At 41.2% G+C, this 21,172-nt stretch overlaps 1 protein-coding gene across 8 annotated transcripts in view; it reads left to right on the top strand.

Annotated features, from left to right (window-relative positions):
- Positions 1-21,172, top strand: part of LOC122789279 (dynamin binding protein) — a 1,317,438-nt gene that overhangs the window by 1,269,649 nt on the left and 26,617 nt on the right. For all 8 annotated transcript variants that reach the window (XM_044056581.1, XM_044056587.1, XM_044056586.1 and 5 more), the window contains one exon: positions 10,947-11,497. In XM_044056581.1, the coding sequence (XP_043912516.1) occupies positions 10,947-11,497 (551 nt within the window). The remainder of the gene's footprint in view (positions 1-10,946; positions 11,498-21,172) is intronic.

A 21,172-nucleotide genomic window follows, 5' to 3' on the forward strand; every position in this document is an offset into this window, starting at 1 on the left:
GTTAGGTTTATAAGTTGTGAAGAGATGTTTATTTGGGATTAAAAAAAAATGGTCTAAGAGCAGGACATAAGCTAGTGAGTTGTGGACGATTTTGTTATACCATAGTAAATTGTAAGTATTTGAGGTGGAGTTCAAGCCATCTTGGGGAATGTAGGGCATTACAGTGATTGAGTTAGAGGGGATTGCATTTATGGCAAATTTGGTAATTTTGTTATAGCAGCTTTCTAGGGAGGTCTGTAAGTTTAGGTTCATAGGTAGGTACTAGGCTATCTGCCAGAGGGCATTTATAAGCCTAGCCAGAGAGTGTCTGCTTTCGCCGCTCCATTTATTAATTAACGGAGCCTCTGTCAAGCAGAGCCAATGAAGTGATCCCAGGGGTATATTTTCTGTTACTCATCAAGGTTTCTCTTGAAGAGTGTTATTGAGGGGCTCTGCCTAATGTAGTTAGGAATTTTGTTCCAAAGCATGGGGAGTCTCTGTGACAGGAATCTATCCCTCCAGCATGTTCTATTTATTGTTGTGGCAAGGTTTAGCTCACTAGAGCGTGTGGCTCGCAGTGACTTGGATTTCTTTACGTGGAGCATGTCCATCAATTCTGAGTTGGACATGGCTATGTAAGTTAGGCAAAGATCACCTCTGAGTAAGCGATATGCCACTGAGTACAGCCAGAGTTTTTTCAGTCAGGCTGCGTAGGACATATGTTTGAGGCCAGTAATCCTCTTGGTGAGGGGCTTTTGTGGTCTTTCCAGCTGTTGGAAGTGTCTTGTGAGGTACATCCCAAATGGGGCATTGTACTCTATGATGGGTCTGATGAGTGATGAGTAGAGGGGCACTATAACCACTAGATGTGAACCCTTTAGTAATTAGATGGGCCACATAGAAGGATTTCCAAACTACTTTGGTAATATGATTGTCAAAGGAGAGATTACTGTCTACCTGGGTCTCCAGATCTCTTATTACCTCTTCTGTATTAAGGGGGCTGCCACCTATGTGGTAATTCTTGGGTGTTTTGATTTTCCCAAACGGGATGACTGTGCATTTTTTGGCATTTAGCTTGAGGCCATAACTTTGACATCGGGTGTCTGTCTCAGTAAGGCCTTTTTGAAGGATGTCTTTGTCAGCCGGAGAGTCATGGCTCCCAGTTTGCAGTCATAGGCGAACTTGGTTAGCCATAGTCCTCCTGTGTTTGCCTGTACTTCTGCGAAATATATGCCGAACAGTAGGGGTCCCAGGACTGAGCCTTGCGGTACACCACTTTTGACTGGTTTAGAGTCAGACCTGGAGCCCGCTATTCTTACCATGTGAGTTCTGTCTGTAAGCCAGTTGGCAACCCAACTTGTGATACATGGGTTTATAAACCACAAGGAAGAACACTGCTGTGACCCGTAATCAGGAACTGCAAGTTAGCACCAACTCAAAAAATAACGACAGTTTACCTAGGTTTCATCTTTAATAACCAGACTTCTTCAGAACAAACAAGTCACATACCCTAACAAACTTTAAATACTCTTCCACTAATTGCATTCAATTAACATAACCATTTTCCAATAAAATATGCAAATAAGCTTACATTCATTCTTAAAATGTACGATATCTGAAGTAGTTACTTCATTTGTTCTGCAATCTGTGGGTCTCAGATCCGACCGGCAGCTTTCCAAGCTTCAAGATCCGAGCTTCTAGCTCCTCCCCTCTACCCACAATCCCCTGTCACCACCACACTACCCCAGATCGTTTTTGCCGTGGCTTGAATGACGAGCATCTTGTGAAGAGCTCCTGAGCTTAGACAGGGAAGTGAATAATTTTCTTTCAAAAATTTTTCTAAAAACTTTAAAACTTAAAAAGGAGAGTATTGTAAGTGTTTCTCTGCCCTTTTTTGTTTTCGGGATTGCGTTTTCTTTTTTCAAACCCTTCCCCTAGGTGTTTGGGCGTGTGAGTGTGTGTGTCAGCAAAATGGCCGAAGGCCATAAAGCTATTTTTTCAAAGTGCACTGGGTGTGGCCATAAGCTTTCCCCAGCTGATGGCCACACTCAGTGCGTTATATGCCTGGGGGTTGTCCATTTGTCTTCAGACTGCCAGGTTTGCGCAGCCTTCAACCCCCGGGCTGTGAGGGACAGAAGGCACAGGCTTATTCTGGCGGGATTGCTTCCCCCGGAGGAGGCCTCTTCCTCCACTCCCTCCAAGGTGCAGGCTACCCATGTAGCTTCGACACCCCTGATTCCCTCGACTCAGGCTGGGACTCAACCTCCCACTTCTGCCTTGAGTACGAAGGAAGTTCAGTCTTCTCCTTCTAGGGAGCACAGGACCAAAGACAGGGAGAAGCACAGACACAAGAGACGAGCCGAGCCTCATCCCTCGGCTCCGCCTTCAAAAACTATTAAATCACCTCCGAGGGTGTCTGGACCTTCTCCTTCTCAGCTCCAATCTCCTTCCTTCTCACTGGAGCCAGAGGAGGAGCTCCTATCACCCCCGAGGTCATCGAAGCGGCCCTCCAGACCCGCCTCTACGACCTCCTCTAGATCTACTAGGTCTCTCTCCGACGCCGACATGGATAGGATGATGCGTCGGTTTTTGCAGACCCAAATGCAGATGGGGGTGCTCCTGCCCCCCCCTCCACAGGGGGGGGGAGTGCAGCTTCAATATTTGCCCCGATTTCTCCTTCTTCAATCCGGATCCGGGTTTTGGAGTCTTCGGATCCAGGCCCTTTCGGAGCCGGGGTTTTGTCGGCGCCGGTGGCCCAAGCCTTCTCGACGCCGAACATACCCTCGAGTATCTTGGATCCGAGCTCTCGGGGCCGTGGGCTGGGCGTCGGATCCGTGGGAGCGGGTGCTTCGGCGCCGCCTATGTTGGAGAGCACCTCCCTTTCGGATCCGATGGCTTCGGCTCCGACCCCGATCCCTATCTCGGAGCTGAGGAGACTGCTTTCGGGGCCGGAAGAGAGTAGTTCTCCCTCGGCGTTTGAGGTAGTGGAGAGGGTACTGTCGAGGTCTTCCAGGTCCCTGACTCGGGTTTTGGATCCGTCTGCCCCCCCACTGCATACGGGTCTGACTTCCATCATCCTTCCATCGGGACAGCCTGCTCAGACCCTCCAGTTGGTTCCCTCGGAAGAACAAGAGGCCGTTGACGAGCCCTCTTCTGATAGTCCCACAGAGGAGGTGCCTCGTAAACGGACGTGTAAAAGGAGGCACATGGACTCCACCGAGTCCGTCACCACAGATACGGACTTAGAGGAAAGGGAAGGTTCTCCAAGGTCACCCCCCGAGGATGTCTCCTTTGGAGACATCATGGAAATGTTGCGTATTGGGGGGGTGGTCTGCCCAAAAAACCTTCCTCGGATGAGTCCGTATTTCTGGAGGCGTTTGAAGCGGGCCCATCTACCTCCTGGGTGTCCCCACCGGCAGATCCCCTGGTAGATCTCCTGACTACCAGGGCTTGGCAGGAACCCGACACCGTGGAGCCTATCCCACGTCGACCGGATAAAATCCTTAGCCCCCCTTCAGACAGGCAGGTTTGGGCCAAAGGGTCTCCAGTTGCTGCCATGTTGGTGGCTGCTGCCACTAAAAGAGAACTCTCCCAGGAGAGCTCCACGGTACACCCGCCGGACAAGGAGTCCCGGGAGCTGGACCGTATAGGGAAGCGGACCTTTGCTTCAGCAACCTTATCCGTGAGGGCGCTGAATTATATGGCGCATATCATCAGGCTGCAACGGGATTTGATCAAGGAATACACTGCAGCCCCTCCTGAGTCCATGTCGGTCGAGGACAAAACCGTGTTCTCGACACGCATGGCCACTCTCAAGTCCATTTCAAATACGTCCATGTGGCTACTGTCATGCTACGGAGGGAGCCGCAAAGGCCAGCGGAGCAGGTGTTGTCTTGAGACGTCACGCCTGGCTCCGTCTTTGTAATTTCGCAGAACATTTCAAGGTGTCCTTCGCGAACGCACCCTTTGACGGTTCTTCGCTTTTTGGCAAGACTGTATGCGATACACTAGTCCAAAGCGAGAAGGACGGGAGGACACTGTCTGCCATCGGAGTCCGCTTCTCGAGCCCCCAACATTCCTTCTCAAGGAATCAGAGGGGGCAAAAGAAGCTGTGGTTCCGCAAGTCTCAGCAATCCTATCCAGCTTCGGACTCCGCGCCCTCCAGAGGCAGAGGAGGGCAGGGTGGACGCTGGCCCAGAGGCAGAGGGGGACTGCGTAACTTCGGGTCTAGGGAGCCCTTTTCCGAGAGACCCGCGCAACAGCCCTGAGGGCTTACCCGACTGTCCTGCTCTGGAGACAGTCGGGGGGCGTTTAACGAAGCACCTGTCAATGTGGGAGTCCATCACGAACGATCGATGGGTGCTCCGAATTATATCCAGAGGCTACAAAATTCACTTCCTATTTCGTCCTCCCTCAGGTGGTCGCCTCCCCGATGTCCCACCCAATCAGAGAGGCGGTGACCGTAGAGATTTCAAATTTGTTAGAAAAAAGAGCCATCCAGCGGGTCCCCCCAGACCAATACGGATTGGGCTACTACTCAAGGTTCTTTTTAGTGCCAAAAAAGACGGGGGACCTCAGGCCCATTCTAGACTTGTCCGCCCTGAACATATTTGTTCCCAAAGAAAAATTCCGGATGGTCACTCTACAATCTATTCTCCCCTTAATGCAGGAGAACGACTGGATGTGCTCTATAGACCTCAAGGACGCGTACTACCACATTCTAATGGACAGACGGTCCAGGAGGTTCCTCCGCTTCCGGCTAGGGGCCAGTCATTACCAGTTCAGGGTCCTTCCGTTCGGACTCACCTCAGCCCCCAGGGTGTTCACCAAAGTCATGGCAGCGGTTGCGGCCCACCTGAGGCTTCAGGGCATAAGGGTCTTTCCGTACCTAGACGACTGGCTCCTCACAGCAACCAACAGGCATCAACTTTGTATCGTGAGAGTCTATGTGCTGTCTCTTGCCGACAGCTTGGGCATCTCAGTCAACATACCGAAGTCTTTTCTTCATCCTGTGCAAGCATTAGATTTCATAGGAGCCAGGCTAGATTCCCGATCTTCTCGGGCCTTCTTGACCTTAGACAGGCTGTCCAGCCTCTCACTCCAAGTTTTGGCTCTTCTTCGCACCAAGGCCCCACCGGCGGAGTTAGTTCTGAGGGCACTAGGCTCGATGGCAGTGGCTATCGGCCTCTGTCTCCATGCTCGCCTAAGGATGCGTATATTACAGTGGACACTCCAAGTTCAATGGTCACTGTTACTCCACCCATTGAACACTTCTATCCCCCTGAGCAGAGTTTGCATGGAATCCCTCCTGTGGTGGCTTCACTCCCCAGAACTAAGGCAAGGGAGACCCTTTGTGATTCCCCCCCCCAGGTCACGTTAACCACGGATGCTTCTCACCTAGGGTGGGGGGGGGGCATTGTTTGGGCAGAAACGTCCAAGGTACGTGGACCTCGTCGGAGACCGCTTTGCACATAAATGTTCTGGAGATGAGGGCGGTGCTTCTAGCATTGCAGGCTCTCCAAGACCTTCTACCTCTAGGAACGATTGCAATACAGACGGACAATATGTCAGTGGTCTGGTATTTAAACAAACAAGGGGGAACTAGATCCTACCCTCTTTGTCGAGAAGCCATGAGAGTTTGGGAATGGGCGATATCCACCAACCGCTTTCTGATAGCAATGCACATTCCAGGACGATCCAACATTCTGGCGGACAAATTGAGTCGAGTAATTCTCAGTCCTTACGAGTGGTCTCTCAATCCGAAAATTGCGAAGGAAATTTTCCGCAAGTGGGGTTAGCCTCGCTGCGATCTCTTTGCTACTCCCCAAAACACAAAATGCTGCGAGTTCTTTGCAATTCTTCCCCCAGAAGGGGAGAGCCCCAGAGACGCTCTGATTCATGCTTGGCCTCCCGGTCTACTCTATGCTTACCCCCCGCTTCCGCTCATGGCGAAGTTCATTCAGAAAGCCGCACGGTTGGGGAGAAAAATTATCCTCATAGCCCCATTCTGGCCTCGTCAAATCTGGTTTCCATACCTGCGGTCTCACAGTCTCCCCCCCCCCCTTTAATCCTGGATCCCATTCCAGATCTGATATCGCACCCAACGGGGTGCCCAACACCGAACCTGGTCAACCTCAAACTCACGGCTTGGTTGATCCAGTTCCACTAATGGCAAGGACTCCCAGTATCTCGTCACCAGTGAAAAATATTCTGGTAGCGGCTCATAAACCGTCCACCAGGAAAATCTATAATAGTAAGTGGAAACAATTTTCTATCTGGGCTAACAAGCCAAGGTCTCAACCCATTTACTGTTCCGATTCCTACAGTATTGGATTTTTTGTCCATGATTTTTGAACAAGGGGCCAGTGCATCAACGGTCAAAGTACAGTTGGCAGCAATATCCCATTTTCATGTGGGAGACGGAGTAGGATCTCTAGCATCTACAAAATTGTGTAAGACATTCTTGCATGGCGTTTTCCTTCTCAAACCACCAGTGAAATCCGTGACTCCCCTTGGGACTTAATTTTTGTTCTGCAAGCCTTAATGAAACCTCCGTTTGAACCTGCAGCTTCTGTACCCCTTAAATTTCTGTCCTGGAAAACAGCATTCTTGGTAGCCATAACTTCTGCTAAAAGGGTTTCAGAGCTCCAAGCTTTGTGCATGAAACCTCCCTGTCTTATTTTCCACATTGACAGAGTGTCTCTCAGGACTAACCCGTCTTTCTTACCAAAAGTGGCATCTGTGGCAAATATCAATCAGACTGTCAATCTGCCAGTGTTTTTCAAAAATTTTCAAAATAAGGGAGAATACATGTTGCATACACTAGACGTACATAGACAGTTACGTTTTTACCTGCACAGGACCAAAGATGTTCGTAAGGCTGATCAACTCTTTGTGTCATTTCCTCCTTCATACATGGGAAAACCTATATCCAAAGTGACACTGGCTAATTGGATTTGTCAATGTATTTCTCAGGCTTATAAGGCATCAGGCAAAACAACCCCATTAAAAATCCGTGCACATTCCACAAGGTCCATCGCAACTTCTGCAGCCTTCTGGTCCAGGATGCCGTTGGACGACATATGTTCAGCAGCCACTTGGTCTTCTGCTCATACATTTATTTCTCATTATAAGCTGGACATGATATCTAGAAGCAGGGCGTCCTTTGGCTCCGTGGTGCTTCGGAATATCCTCCCATAGACCACCCAGGTTTCTTTGTTTAGGTAGCTGGGGACTCTGTCCCACAGGTTGCAGAACAAATGAAGTAACTACTTCAGATTTAGAAGTTATGTACTCACCATAACGTTCCATCTGAGTAAGTACTTCATTTGTCTGCAACCATCCCCCCCTGCCATCCCCCTAACCTGTATTGGGTTTCTAGGATCTTTATGATTCTTGAGAATATCTGAACCTGTTTATTACAGTTTTTTTCAGGTGATACAGCAAAATCGATCTGAGGTAGTGTGGTGGTGACAGGGGATTGTGGGTAGAGGGGAGGAGCTAGGAGCTCAGATCTTGAAGCTTGGAAAGCTGCCGGTCGGATCCGAGATCCACAGGTTGCAGACAAATGAAGTACCTACTCAGATGGAACGTTATGGTGAGTACATAACTTCTAAATACATCAAATACACTCATACTACCACTAAATTACAAAATCATACTTGGCACATGCATGAAAATGCAATACTAAGTGAATGAATAAAGTAAAAAATGAAAAAAAAATATATATATAAATGTGTAATTAACATATATTACAACAGGTAACATACTGCAAAACATTAATTCACAATCTATGGTTAAAAATTCAGAAACTAAAAGGCAAATAAACAATAAATAACACAACAATATATATGTTAATATGAAATGCATTCCACATTAAATCCGTTATTATATATGCCCCCATTACCCCATAATATGTTTTAATTTTAAAATGGGAGCTAAACTTATATTATCATTGATGCCTGGAAACACTGTGGCATCCAACCTTAACTGCCACTTCATTTCACATATATCAAGGTGCACGTCTAAAACAGCACCTTGAACATCTTTTTTTAATATGCTGTATTATACAAAATTTAAATTGATGTCCAGAATTTTGTTCTATATGTCTAACTAAAGCATTAGTACTTTTCATATGTTTAATATCCAAAATTTGCTCACTAATTCTTTCTTTGAAGGCTCTACAAGTCTTTCCTACATAAAAGGCTGAGGATTGAACACATTTTGCTAAATAAACAACATTCTTGGTGAAACAATCAAAATGCCCATATATACCAATGGGCACATCCACTACTTCCATCTTGGAACCAGTTACCAAAATATGCTGATATACATTGCATCTCCCACATTTGAAATTACCCTTAACTCTATTTGACTCACCTGTGTCATGAAGGCCACCTCCACCCCTTTCAAATAACTGTTTAAATTACCTTCCTTTTCTATATACATCACTGTTGTGAGCATGCCTAGTTTTTGGTGTTTTTTTTTATACTGTTGTGTATGTGTAGGTCATACTTGAGATTATCGTCAATTGTGACACCTAGTAGTGTAGTATGCTGAGTCAGTTCAGTTTCAGTATTGGTTGAAAAGATCTTTTTTGTTTTATTTGCACTATGGAGTTTGTAGGTTTTTTGGGAGGGGTGCAGTAGGAGTTTAACATTGGAATGACATGTTTCTATGGAAGAAAAAGCTTGTTGTGTTATGAGTTGTAGGTGAGGTAATGTGTCTGATACGCAGATGATAGTTGAGTCATCTGCGTATTGGATTAGCGTGCCTTCACAGGAGGATGTATGTAAGTTATTGATGAAGACAGTAAATAGTAATGGGTCAAAGATGGATCCTTGAGGTACACCTGTGGGGGTGATGTAATATAAAGATAAAGCTCTAACATTTTACTGCTTGCTGCCTGTTAGCTAGGTAGCTAGAAAACCACTAAAGTGAGGAGGATAGAACGGGTCTATATTATCTAATCGAAAAGTGAATTCTGCCAGCTGCATCTACATCGGAAATGCATTTCAGCAAACTGATAATAGTGAGCTTGCGTTACTGTGAAGATTGGAAAATTTGCCCTTTCCTCACTGTAGCGCAATCTCAAGAGTTGGTATATATAATTAGCGGGGGGGGGGCACAGCCTCCCATAACAGTGAATTCACTGAACTGCATTTTCTATGTAGATGCAGTTCGCGGAATTCACTTTTCGATTAGATAGTATAGACCTGGATAGAACAGTACTGGCAGGAGTTTGGGGGGAGATACCATGTCAAATGCTTTTGACATATGTAGAAATACTGCAGATACTAGTTTGCTAGTGTGACGGGCTTTGTTGACAGAGTCTATGAATGGCAGTAAGGCTGTTGAGGTACTGTGTGCAGGTTTGAAGTCATGTTGAGTGTGGGAAAGTAGGTTGTGTGTAATATGGTGTAGATATTTTAGGTGCACATATTTTTCTAGACTATTAGAGAAGGGGGAGGCAAGATTACAATAGGATGAAAGCTTCTGATGTCAGTTGTTGCCTCTCTATGTCTGCAAGAGTTGAACTTTTATTTGGTACTTTATTGTTTAAGCAATTAGCCATCCGAACCTTCATTTTTCAGACATCCACTGACTCCTGCCTACTGGAAAGTTTTAATACTATATGGGATTTTTAACAATATTAGCCTTATCAAAAAGGTGCCCCATTATCAAAAACAGCAGATGCGCACTCACCATATGAGTTGGTCTGAGAGGTGACCCTCCTTGGTAGATCTCAACTACTCTTCCATTACCATTCTGTGTGGAGATAACTGCTTCATTTTAGTAGCTGCTGTTGGAGTTCCCTGTAAATTGTACAGATATGCATTTATGTCCCAGTGCTGTGGTTTGCTTCACTGTTTTTGTGATTTACAGAACTTGCTTGCTCCATAGTTGAGGATGAACTGGAAGGCTCAGAGGCTAATAATCCTGTCCTAGTATGGTATGCATTAGTCTGTGAGTCAACAAAATATGCATTTACTCCCGAGTGCAGATGATTCAGAGAAGTAAAGCTAGGTTAAAGGTAGCAAGAGAGATGGTCTCCTAACAGATTATTCAATATGCGGGTGCACATTCCTTGTATAGTTTTATGTATATCAGGGTAAATTTGCTGCAGGAAATACCAATTGCAGCTTTCTTTTAACCACAGCCATATTCAGATCTCCAGGTTAGTAGAACTACCAAAGGAGGTTGGTAATATTTATAATATTACATTGTAGGATAACTTAATTTAGATCTAGTGATGAATATTTTAAGTACCATATGGTGTCCAGAAAAAGTGCTTGAGTGTTGTCCGACAAGGTGATGGGAGTGATTAAAAATGTGATATTCATTAGAAAAGTAAATAGAACCAATTGTAATTGGGTGTTTTACAGGGAAGCTTTTGGAGGAATTAATAAACTAAGTATTATCTATTTTACGAATGGCTGACAGTGCTTGATAAGTGTAAGAACCCCCTAAAATGCTCCAGAATGGCAACAGTTTTTATGAAACATGTAGAGCACATGGATTCTCTGTACAAAATGGAGAAAATGTGCCTTTTACCTGTCACTTGAGTGTCTGCATTGGGCGGTATGAAGTTCCGTTCGACACAAGTACAGAGTCAAGAATATGACAACAAACTTGAAAAGTGATCGGTGAGAGGTTCCAGACCAGTATGAAAAATTATGTTTGAACAGAGAGGATAGTGGCAGCATCCATGGAATAATCTGTTTAAGTGCCAAACTTTTAAATAGTTTCAGATACAGTTAGGCCAAAATAAAAGCATTAGAAAATAATGAGAAAAGATGTTACGGGATGCAGAATGGGATCTGACAGCATGTGTTAGAACCCTGTATTTTGTTTTTCATTTTTTTCCTTCAGTTTGTATTGTATTTTCATCAGTTTTTATTGGTTTCATTAGAGTGTAAAAAAGAAACCTCAGTTGCTTGCTTACTCTCACTTTTGTTTCTCTACAGTGACAAAGGGATTTGTCTACAGCTCTTTTTTGAAGCCATACAATCCTCGGTGCAGTCAATCCAATGTGTCTGTTGGCAGCCATTCATCTGGTGAGTCAGGGTATGGTGGTTCCTCACCTGTTTTGTCACGCCAGAACAGCAACAGCACTTTGACCTTTAACCCTGGCAGCACAGTGGTGGCTTACTGTCCTTCCAGCACACCACAGCATCCCGGCTCAGAGTCTTACAGTCATTCGGATCCATTCTCCACCCTAAATGTAGAGCCTTGCACCTCCAAGCTTTCCAAATCCAGGGATGTAAGCTTTGCCCAACAGTCTGGTGACAGGGACACAAGTTATTGGACTGACCAGACAGACTGGTGTACATTATCTTACAGTCAGACTGTGCCCGGAGAGCAGCTCGGTTCAAAAGAGACTGCTCAGCAAGGCAGCTTATTAGAAAAGATTGCAGACATTGCTAACAGAACTGGAACAAACTCTCAAATTAATAACAAGACTGCATTCTATGCAGAGACTGAAACAACAAGACAGAGTGAGCCAAAAGAAAATCGGGTAAGTTATGTATTTCATGTCTTGCACTTTTTTTTTTCTTTCCTGTTACTCATTTTTGTCACTCTTAACTCATTTTATTATAACTAAAGGATTTTTTTCTTACTGAGATATTAAATGGAGACAACTGTTGTAGGTAATAAGAGAAAAAAAGTAAGTGTACATTTTAAGAGTTTTTTTTTTTTTTTGCTCATTAATGTCTACATGCGACATTAAATATTTCCCAAAACCAGTTTCGCATGAAAGTTAATGGGGGTGTAAGAAAAAAATCCAAACCAAACCAGTGTAAGAAACTTCACTGTGTGGAAGATTTTCAATCCATATATATCTAGTTAATTGTTGTATGTTAATCAGAACAGATAATGGTAGCAGAAGCAACAAACTTAAACTCGTAAGTCAAAAAAATAAGAAATATATAATTTGAAATATTGTACAGAATTATTAAGTATTCAAATGTAATCCAAGCAGGGTAGGCAGTCTGTTTTCAGTCGAAAATCCTTTATTAAGTACACAGACATGCGATTCAAGTTTGTTTGTGTCTTTCGGCTTTTCCCGGTTAGGTGTCGCCACAGCAGAACTCCGGTCCACTAATGATTGGCAGTAGATTTTTACATGGCGAGTTGCCAGCCCTGATGCACAACCTTCAACGAAGGTACACCCATTCACGCATGTCTCCACACAGAAGATGCTCTAACTGAGAAATTGAACAGGACATCTTACTCTGAGGCGACAACACTACCGCAGCACCACCACCGATCCAAGTAAAACAAAAATAACAGAGCAGTGGTTTCCTCACAAGATTTCTAACTATATTACTTTTTATTAGGCAAGGGAGTGGTTTATTGTGCTGTAAAACAGTGTTATTGGTTTGTTTGTGTCTTTTGGCTTTTCCCGGGTCGCCACAGCGGAACTCCGGTCCGCTAATGATTGGCAGTAGATTTTTACATAGTGGCTTGCCGGGCCTAACGCACAACCTTCAACGAAGGAACGCCCATTCACGCATATCGCTACACAGAAGACGCTCTAACTGAGAATTGAACGGGCAACATCTAACTGTGAGGCGACAACCCTACCGCAGCACCACCACCGCAGTATATTCACATCCCTTCCCCCATCAATGTGACATTCGAGCTGGTCTGGCCCTGCTTAGTAGCTGTCATAATAATATAACCCTTATGTACTTTAAACTTAATAATGATGTGGTACCTCTAATTTAACCAGATTATTAAATAGATTATTAAGTCTGTGATTTTATCCAAGACAATATACTAGGCTAGAAATGTATAAACTTTAGATCATTTGGCAATCAAAAATGTATATAAATGTATACATATACACTTTGCATGTAAAAAATCCATTGTAAAAATTATATTCTGTTTTCATAACCTGTTAACAAAGATCGCTTTCATCCTTCTAGACTTCTTCAGGTCTTTGTACAAGAACCCTAAAAATTATCTACAAAAATATTATTGTATAATTAGTATTGTTATTGCACATCATTTTGAATAAAGTGGAAAAAACAAGAAAAAGAAAAAAATGTATGATGATGGAAACAAAAACTGATTTAACATGATATTTAATACCAACTGGAAGAATAAAATAAAATTAGTCATGTAAACAATGTGGCAATTTTCTAAGTTCCAGTACACTTTTAAGTGAACAGTAGTAGTTTATTAGTAGTAGGAACATAAGCCACAGATGTAACCAGAACCGACAGAGAGTTCTACATGATGAATTACAGGACTACCAATTAGCTTCACACCTTTTAGTATTTCTCATTAATGATGTGTGCTCCATAGCCTGTATTTTGAAACTAAGGAATCTAATTAGATAGGAATTTTGTTATATGTGTATATACACAGACCTGAAGAAGTCTAGAAGGACGAAAGCAATCTTTGTTAACAATAGGTTATGAAAATAGAATATAATTTTTACAATGGATTTTTTACATGCAAAGTGTATATGTATGTATGTGTATATGTATATATGTATGTATGTATGTGTGTATGTATGTATATATATATATATATATATATATATATATATATATATAATATATTTTTTTTTTTGATTGCCAAATGGTCTAAGGTTTATATATTTCCAGCCAAGTAATAGATTGTCTTGGATAAAATCACAGACTTAATAATCTAATAATCTGGTTAAATTAGAGGTACTACATCTTTATTAATTTTATTTAAAGTACATAAGGGTTAGATTATTATGACAGCTACTAAGCAGGGCAGAACCAGCTCGAATGTCACACTGATGGGGGAAGGGATGTGAATTTAACATGTATACCAATAACACTTTGTTTTACAGCACAATAAACCACTCCCTTGCCTGATAAAAAGTGTATATATATATATATATATATATATATATATATATATATAGTTAGAAAGCTTGTGAGGAAACCATTACTCTGTTATTTTTGTTTTACTTGGATTGCTTGTCTTTGTACGTAATAAAGGATTTTCGACTGGAAACAGACTGCCTATCCTGCTTGGATTACTTTTGAATACTTAATTCTGTACAATATTTCAAATTATATATTTTTTATTATTTTTTTGAACAGAAGACACTCCAACAAAATCCAGTTCAGTAGAACAGTATTTTAATAAGGTAACGTTAGCGCTTTCATACAGGTCAATGCCTGTACTTCTTCAGACAAAAAAACAGCGTTAACAAAATGATTTAAATACTTTCCCCCAACAGGTAACCACACCTACCAAGACTCACATGAACAATTAATGAATTGAATATATTAACTAACAAAATAGTCTATTTAAAATTAGTCTATTGAAAATAATCTGTTTAAAAACTGGTAGAAGTAAAACAAACTGATAGAATTAATATAAAATACCCAAAATATAAAATATTATAATATAAAAATGAATAAATCTCTTATTATGTGGACAACAAATGCATATACTGTTACATACGTTTATATGAATATATATGTATAAATAAATCCTAAAATTCAATAAACTTACAAATGAATAAGAAATATGTATATAATATAATATATATATATATATATATATATATATATATATATATATATATATACACACACACATATAACAAAATTCCTATCTAATTAGACTCCCTAGTTTCAAAATATAGGCTATGGAGAACCCATCATTAATTTCTGGATGTCTAAAAACATCACACCTGAGTTTAAGGGACAAGGTTGTATATATGCCATTAAAAACAAAAAAAGTTGAGAACACCCTTGCAAAACACATAATTAACCACCCTGATAATACTTTTGAATTTAGAGTTGTAGAACAAGCTAATGGTTCCATTAGGGGTGGCTCCATTCCGTTATGGTTGGAAAGGTGTGAGCTTTTATGGGAACTCAGTTGTGATGCCTTTAGGCATCCAGGCATTAATGATGTGTGCTCCATAGCCTGTATTTTGAAACTAAGGAGTCTAATTAGATAGGAATTTTGTTTTGTGTATATACATATTTCTTATTCGTTTGTAAGTTTATTGAATTTTAGGATTTATTTATACATATGCATATATATTCATATACATGTATGTAAGAGTATATGCATTTGTTCATATAAGTGGTTTTTATTATTAATTTTTATATTATAAAATTTTATATTTGGGTATTTTATATTAATTCTGACTGTCAGTTTTTTTACTTCTACCAGTTTTTAAACAGATTATTTTCAATGGACTAATTTTAAATAGACTATTTTGTTAGTTAATATATTCAATTCATTAATTGTTCATGTGATTCTTGGTAGGTGTGGTTACCTGTTGGGAAGGTATTTAAATTATTTTGTTAATGCTGTTTTTTGTCTGAAGTAGTACAGGCATTGACCTGTATGAAAGCTCTAATGTTACCTTGTTTAAACTACTGTTCTACTTAATTGGATTTTGTTGGAGTGTCTTCTGTCCATTACCTTTTTGTTTTTTTTACCAGTTTGTTTTGTCTTTTATTGCTATTATTTTTTTGACTTAGGACGAGTTTAAGTTCCTTACTTCTACTACCATTATCTGATCTGATTAATATATAGTGATTAACTAGATATAAATGGATTGAAAATCTTTATTTTATTTGAGACTTCAGGGATACCACGGTGAAAAAAAAAAAAAAAAACAATTTCACAAGAAAGTTAATGGGGGATGTAAGAAAAAGACCCGTATGATTTTTAACCTGGCTGCCTGCCAGCTCACTAGTATTTATTTTTTAATAGTAATTTTTGAAAGTTCCTTTACTACTTTAATGACAAAACCTCCAAATTTACAAGAACTCTGTAAATATAGAAGAGGGACAGGAATTGAGCAACAAAGCAGGCTGTCTTGCCTACATCGTTTGTGCACTTGCACATGCTGCCTCATGCAATTTTTGTAGCACTCTTTTGCCAGTCCTGTACCTCACTTGAACAAGATTTAGAAGTATCACCTACCAGAGGAGGAGGATGTACTATATCATAACAGGTTTCACCCTTATAATGAGGGGTCAAAAAAAGTGCCAAAGGAGAAGCTGGAGATACCTTCGGGGAATGCACCATTAAACTGAAGTGGAGAAGGGGGTGGAGTAGAGATTAAAGGTTGAAAGAGAGTGAAATTTTAGTCGGGGCCAAGAATGTTGAAGAGAATGATGAACGAGAATGATGATGGAGTGGGAGGAAGGTGAAGGGGACTCAGTAGCATGTGATGAAGTTTAGAAAAGGATGCTGTGCACCGCAGAGTCTGGGAAAGAAATGGATGAGATCACAGGCCAGAGTACCTTTGGTGTTTGGGGAGGATAATCTTATGTTGCATGACATGCTACATACTGCTGCCAGCTTTTTCACCGGCAAAAACCTGAACATCAGTAGAAGCAGACTGTGTACATATTTTGAGCTTGTACTGTGTGCAAAGTTTTTTTTTACTTTTTTCAGAAGTCTTCAAATACTGCAAAATGAGTGCAGCAAAGAAACAGAAGGGGAAATCTGAGGAAAGGAACCAAGAAATGCTGAGTAAGACAGACAATGGGATGAGGGATGGGGTAGAATATATATACTACAGGAAAATGTGGGCAATTCACATACAAGACAAAGGGCAAGATTTTGTAGCAAGTGCAGTGCAACACGTTTTTGATAGTTATGAAATTGGCAGTCATTTTTTAGAATGTTAGCAATTGTTTTATATACATTGTGACAATGCATTACGCAGTCTTTTAAACTAATTCAGACATTGGCCTGCCCACGATGTAAGGTCAGTAAAGCTGGCATGTACATTAAACAGTTACAGTGCACAGCTGCAGGAACCAGGGCATACAAGACCATCTTAGTACCGTATTTGCTGTACATTCCTGTTGCCCATTGCATACCCCTGTAATGCCTGATTGCTTACTTTGTACATGCATTATGCTCCTGCACCTTAAAGACCACACATGCTTTACCTGTCAATAATTTAATTGTGACTCACTGACTACTTACATAACCTGTATCTGTTTTATGCCCTCCAGTGTTTTACTTTTTTTTCATGTAAACCCCACATACCCATATTATTACCAAATAACTTGAATTGATTTGAAATTCACATCTGCCTGCTGTATAACATAATCACCATGTTTTAAAGGGTCTACTTTACATGATTGACTTATCAGAAAGTCAAAATTCATATGGCCGAGACCATATGATCGACTTTTGAAAAGCCAAACATGTAAACACAACCAACACTTACCTAAATGTTGTTAGCTCGGGGGCTCTGTCCTCCACACCCCCGTAACTTAAATATACCAACTCTGAGATTGCACTACAATGCGGAAGAGGGAAATGTTCCCATTCCGCACTGTACAGAGATAGCGGTTCCCCATGGTCGGCTTTTCAAAAGTCAGTCATATGGTCTCGGCCATATGAATTTCGACTTTGTGAAAAGTCGATCATGTGATGGGGCCCCATTCTAAAAACCTTGTGACATCCTTCAATTCACACCACCTATAACCTGTTACTAGTAAAAAGGCAACACACTATTTGACCTCTGAAAGCCAGACAAGGGAGGTCCTAAACACTATTCTTGTATGTTTTTTTTGTGTGTGACTGTATTATATATACATAACACACACATATTAAGTATAGATATAGTTATATATACTGTATATCAGAGACCACGTTAGAGTGCCACTAGTAGTCTTAAAATCTTGTGCACAGTTCCTTAAAGGAATTGTGCAAGACATTGCTCATCACTTTTATGAATCACACTCCCATCAAGGACTGTAGACAAATATCACACACATTCAATGACTATATACAATGTATTTGAATACAAGGGCAAGTATTTCATGATGTCTTTTATGAGAAAGTTACAGGAGGAGGATTATTTGCTACATGTACAATAATGTAAATAACCCCAAATTAATTGCATATCAGAAGTGCAGAATACAGTCAAAAGGTGCAACTGTGGTAAGATCGGATTCGAGACAATTAGATAACTTAAAATGGGAAAATGTTTCTTACACAGGATATGCTTTTCATTATCAAACAATTCCGTATATATTGTTTGAGTCAGTAGAATCTACAAATGCTATTACAAGTGAAAAAAGGTCTAAACTGCCATATTGGTCAAATGACCAACTAAAGTCGTTGTACATGAAGAAATAGCAGACCTTTCAAATATATAAGAAATTTCCTAACAGTAAACAATAGTTACAGATCCAAGTTAAACAAGAAAAGGCAAAATATTAGAGATTTCCTAACAGTAAACAATGGCTACAGATCCAGGTTAAACAAGAAAAGGCAAAATATTAGAGATGGCTTGCTTGGTATTAAGAATAAAAATCAAATATTATAGATATGTAAATAGTTAATCATTGGGTAGATGTATTAGTTTTACTATAGGGCCACTAGCAGTAGGGAACGCCTTAGTAAATGAACCAAAGAAAATTGGAGACTTCCTGAAATATGTATTTCACAGGTGTTATTTCAAATAATATACAAGGTAACATTTTTCAGTGCGACATTGACTTTAAGAGCAACTCTCCTCCACATGTAACACTGGAGATAAGAAAGGCATTCTAAAAAGTCACATCATTGTTCTGTAGCACCAGATGGTGTTCTGAAAAATCTGAAGGATGACTTACATCCTTACTTCAAAAACATGTTATTGGAGTTTGAATTTGTTCATAGTGGAATAAAGAAGTTGCATATTTACATTTGTATTTCAAGGAGGTATCAAATTGATATGAAAAGTTACAGGCCAATAAGCTTGACCTTTGCATTAGGTAAATGTTTTGTGAGATGCATTTTGGACCTCATAGTGGATCTTGGATATCGATATTGTTCAACATGGATTTGTCAAAGAAAGATCCGCTTTTAATTTAGTTGAGTTCAGTGATTTTGTAATGATGGCTAACAATTATGGTTAACTTTAGGATGCGTTTATCTAACCATATCAGAAACACTTTTCCCTACATATCTGTTTATAGTGCCCTTGTTTACCATTAGGTGAATCCTTATATTACACATTGGATTATCATAATTTAGGACACTTTAGTGTAGCAGTCCAGTGAACACATTCATCCAGGCTGGTACTGTAGGAATTCCTCTGAGCTCAGCTTTCAGCCCTGTAACTATAATTTGGTATTTTCTCAGTTTCCAAGGGGTAGAAAGTGTTATTTCGGCAAATGTGCTGGTGATTGCAAGATTGGAATTGTGTTCGATTCTTATGGAGTGATAATGAATTTAAATAGTTTCTTCTGTGATGTCTCAATTTGGACAACATGGGTTGCTTTAAGATGTTCATCGTGTTACACTGCTGCAGTCATCACACTTGGGTTATCCTGCTGTCAGGCGGTCCTGCAGTCGGCCAGAGTTCCAAAGTCTTGGTCCGGCGTTGGTTGCTGTCGCTTCTTCCCTGATGTCAGAGTGCCAGGGGTATATAAGATGCATCCGATGCCATTTTCTTCAGTCTTTCTTGCCGCGCGGTGCCCGAAGCAGAAGCAGTTCGCAAGTGCCGGTTGGCCAACTCCTGAGATTTTCGAAGTCAAATTTCAGATCCGAAGTCTTCAATAAAGCTAAGTACCCTGTTGGGGAAACTTTTTTCTTGCCTCAGACCGATGTCAGAAAAAGTTAATAATTGTATTTCTTGTGGGAAGCAAATACCTCATAAGGACTTCCACTCTTACTGTATTCCATGCCTAGGCCCTGATCACGACATCACTAGTTGTCGGTTTTGTGCTAGATTTAACAAATGCACTATAAAAAGACGTTTTGATTTTGCTTTACACTACTTTGGCCGAAGGTTCAATTATACTATGCCGTCAGATCAGCCGACGACCTCAATACCGAAAAAACGCAAAGACAAGGATAAAGACAGGCATTAGAGTTCCAAAACCGGCGACAAAACCTCTTCTAGGCCAGTCGCCGGTTCACCGGCTTTCAGTGAGGTGCTTTTGCAGCCCCTGACACCTGCTACCTAAGAGCCACAGGTCGCTTCTGACTCCCACGTGGAGACATCTAGGCCTCTGGAAACTCAAGGTATTTGGCCTACGGAAAATAATCCCTCAGATGGGTCCAGAGCCGCTGAGCAGGCATCAGCTTCTGAGGGTGTTTTCAGACCTTCACAACTTACCATTAAAACAACAGCCAAGACAAAGGTACCATTACAGATAAAGAAACAAATACAGCATTCTCCTGGACAGTTCTCCATGCCTAAGAAACAGATGCTTAAAATGGCCGAAGACCTCATTACTCTAATCAGGGGTTCCCATCCCCCTCCTGAGAAAAGGCCTAGGCAGGATACAGACTATGACTCCTCTGATCAGGTTTCCATTTCCTCTGTTTCCTTTTCAGACCACACATAGTCTCTACCCCCCTATGAGGACTCTGACGCTGAAGAATCTATCCCTTCAGCCTCTCCTCCTGAGGATTATTCTTTAGGGAAACTTTACATACCAAGAGGGTGCATTTCCACTGGGAAAGTCAGGATTACTCAGAATCCAAAAAAAGGCTCAGGGATTTCCTCAGCACAGGCCCCTGGCTTTTCTGCCTGTGCTAGATATTGTGGATGATGTGTTCTCTGAATCCAGCTTATCTCCTGACTCTTTGCCCCCTGCTCCAGCCAGGCCAGATAGGTATTGTAGAGTCCCTGACTCTCACAAGTTTCTTTACAAAAACCCTTCTGCTGATCCAGAAACTATTTCCCAGGGTCCAAAAGGGGTTAAGGCTTCCATTGCAAAAAATTCAGTACCCTCTGACAGACTCCAGAGCTTTGGATAGATGGGGGAAGAAAGTATACACGTCTGCAACTTTAGCAGTAAGAGCTTTAAATTGCCAGTCTCACATGCTTAAGTACCAACAATATTTAATGGCTCAGTTAAAACAGAAAATGCTTGCAAGCTCAGGAGCTCCTGTTTGTAAAGAAATGCAGGATTTATTGCATGCAGTTGAACAGGTGGGAAAACCTACTCTGCAATGTGGTTTTGATTCTTTAGAGGCCTCTTGTAGAGCCGCAGTTACAGGTTCTGTTATTCGAAGACATGCTTGGTTAAAAGAACATAGTTTACCTGATCATGTTAAGGCAAAATTATTGGATGCTCCTTTACAGCATGATACCTTGTTTGGTGTTAAGGCAGAAGAGGTGTTAAAGAAAATGGAGGATAAAGCTAAATCTATGCAAACAGTCAAGGATTTCTTACAGGTACAGCCACCTCGGTTTAGCAGAAATTGGCCA

The sequence above is a fragment of the Protopterus annectens genome, chromosome 14.part0, assembly GCF_019279795.1.
Source record: "Protopterus annectens isolate FY-2018-M chromosome 14.part0, PAN1.0, whole genome shotgun sequence".
Lineage (NCBI taxonomy): Eukaryota > Metazoa > Chordata > Ceratodontiformes > Protopteridae > Protopterus > Protopterus annectens.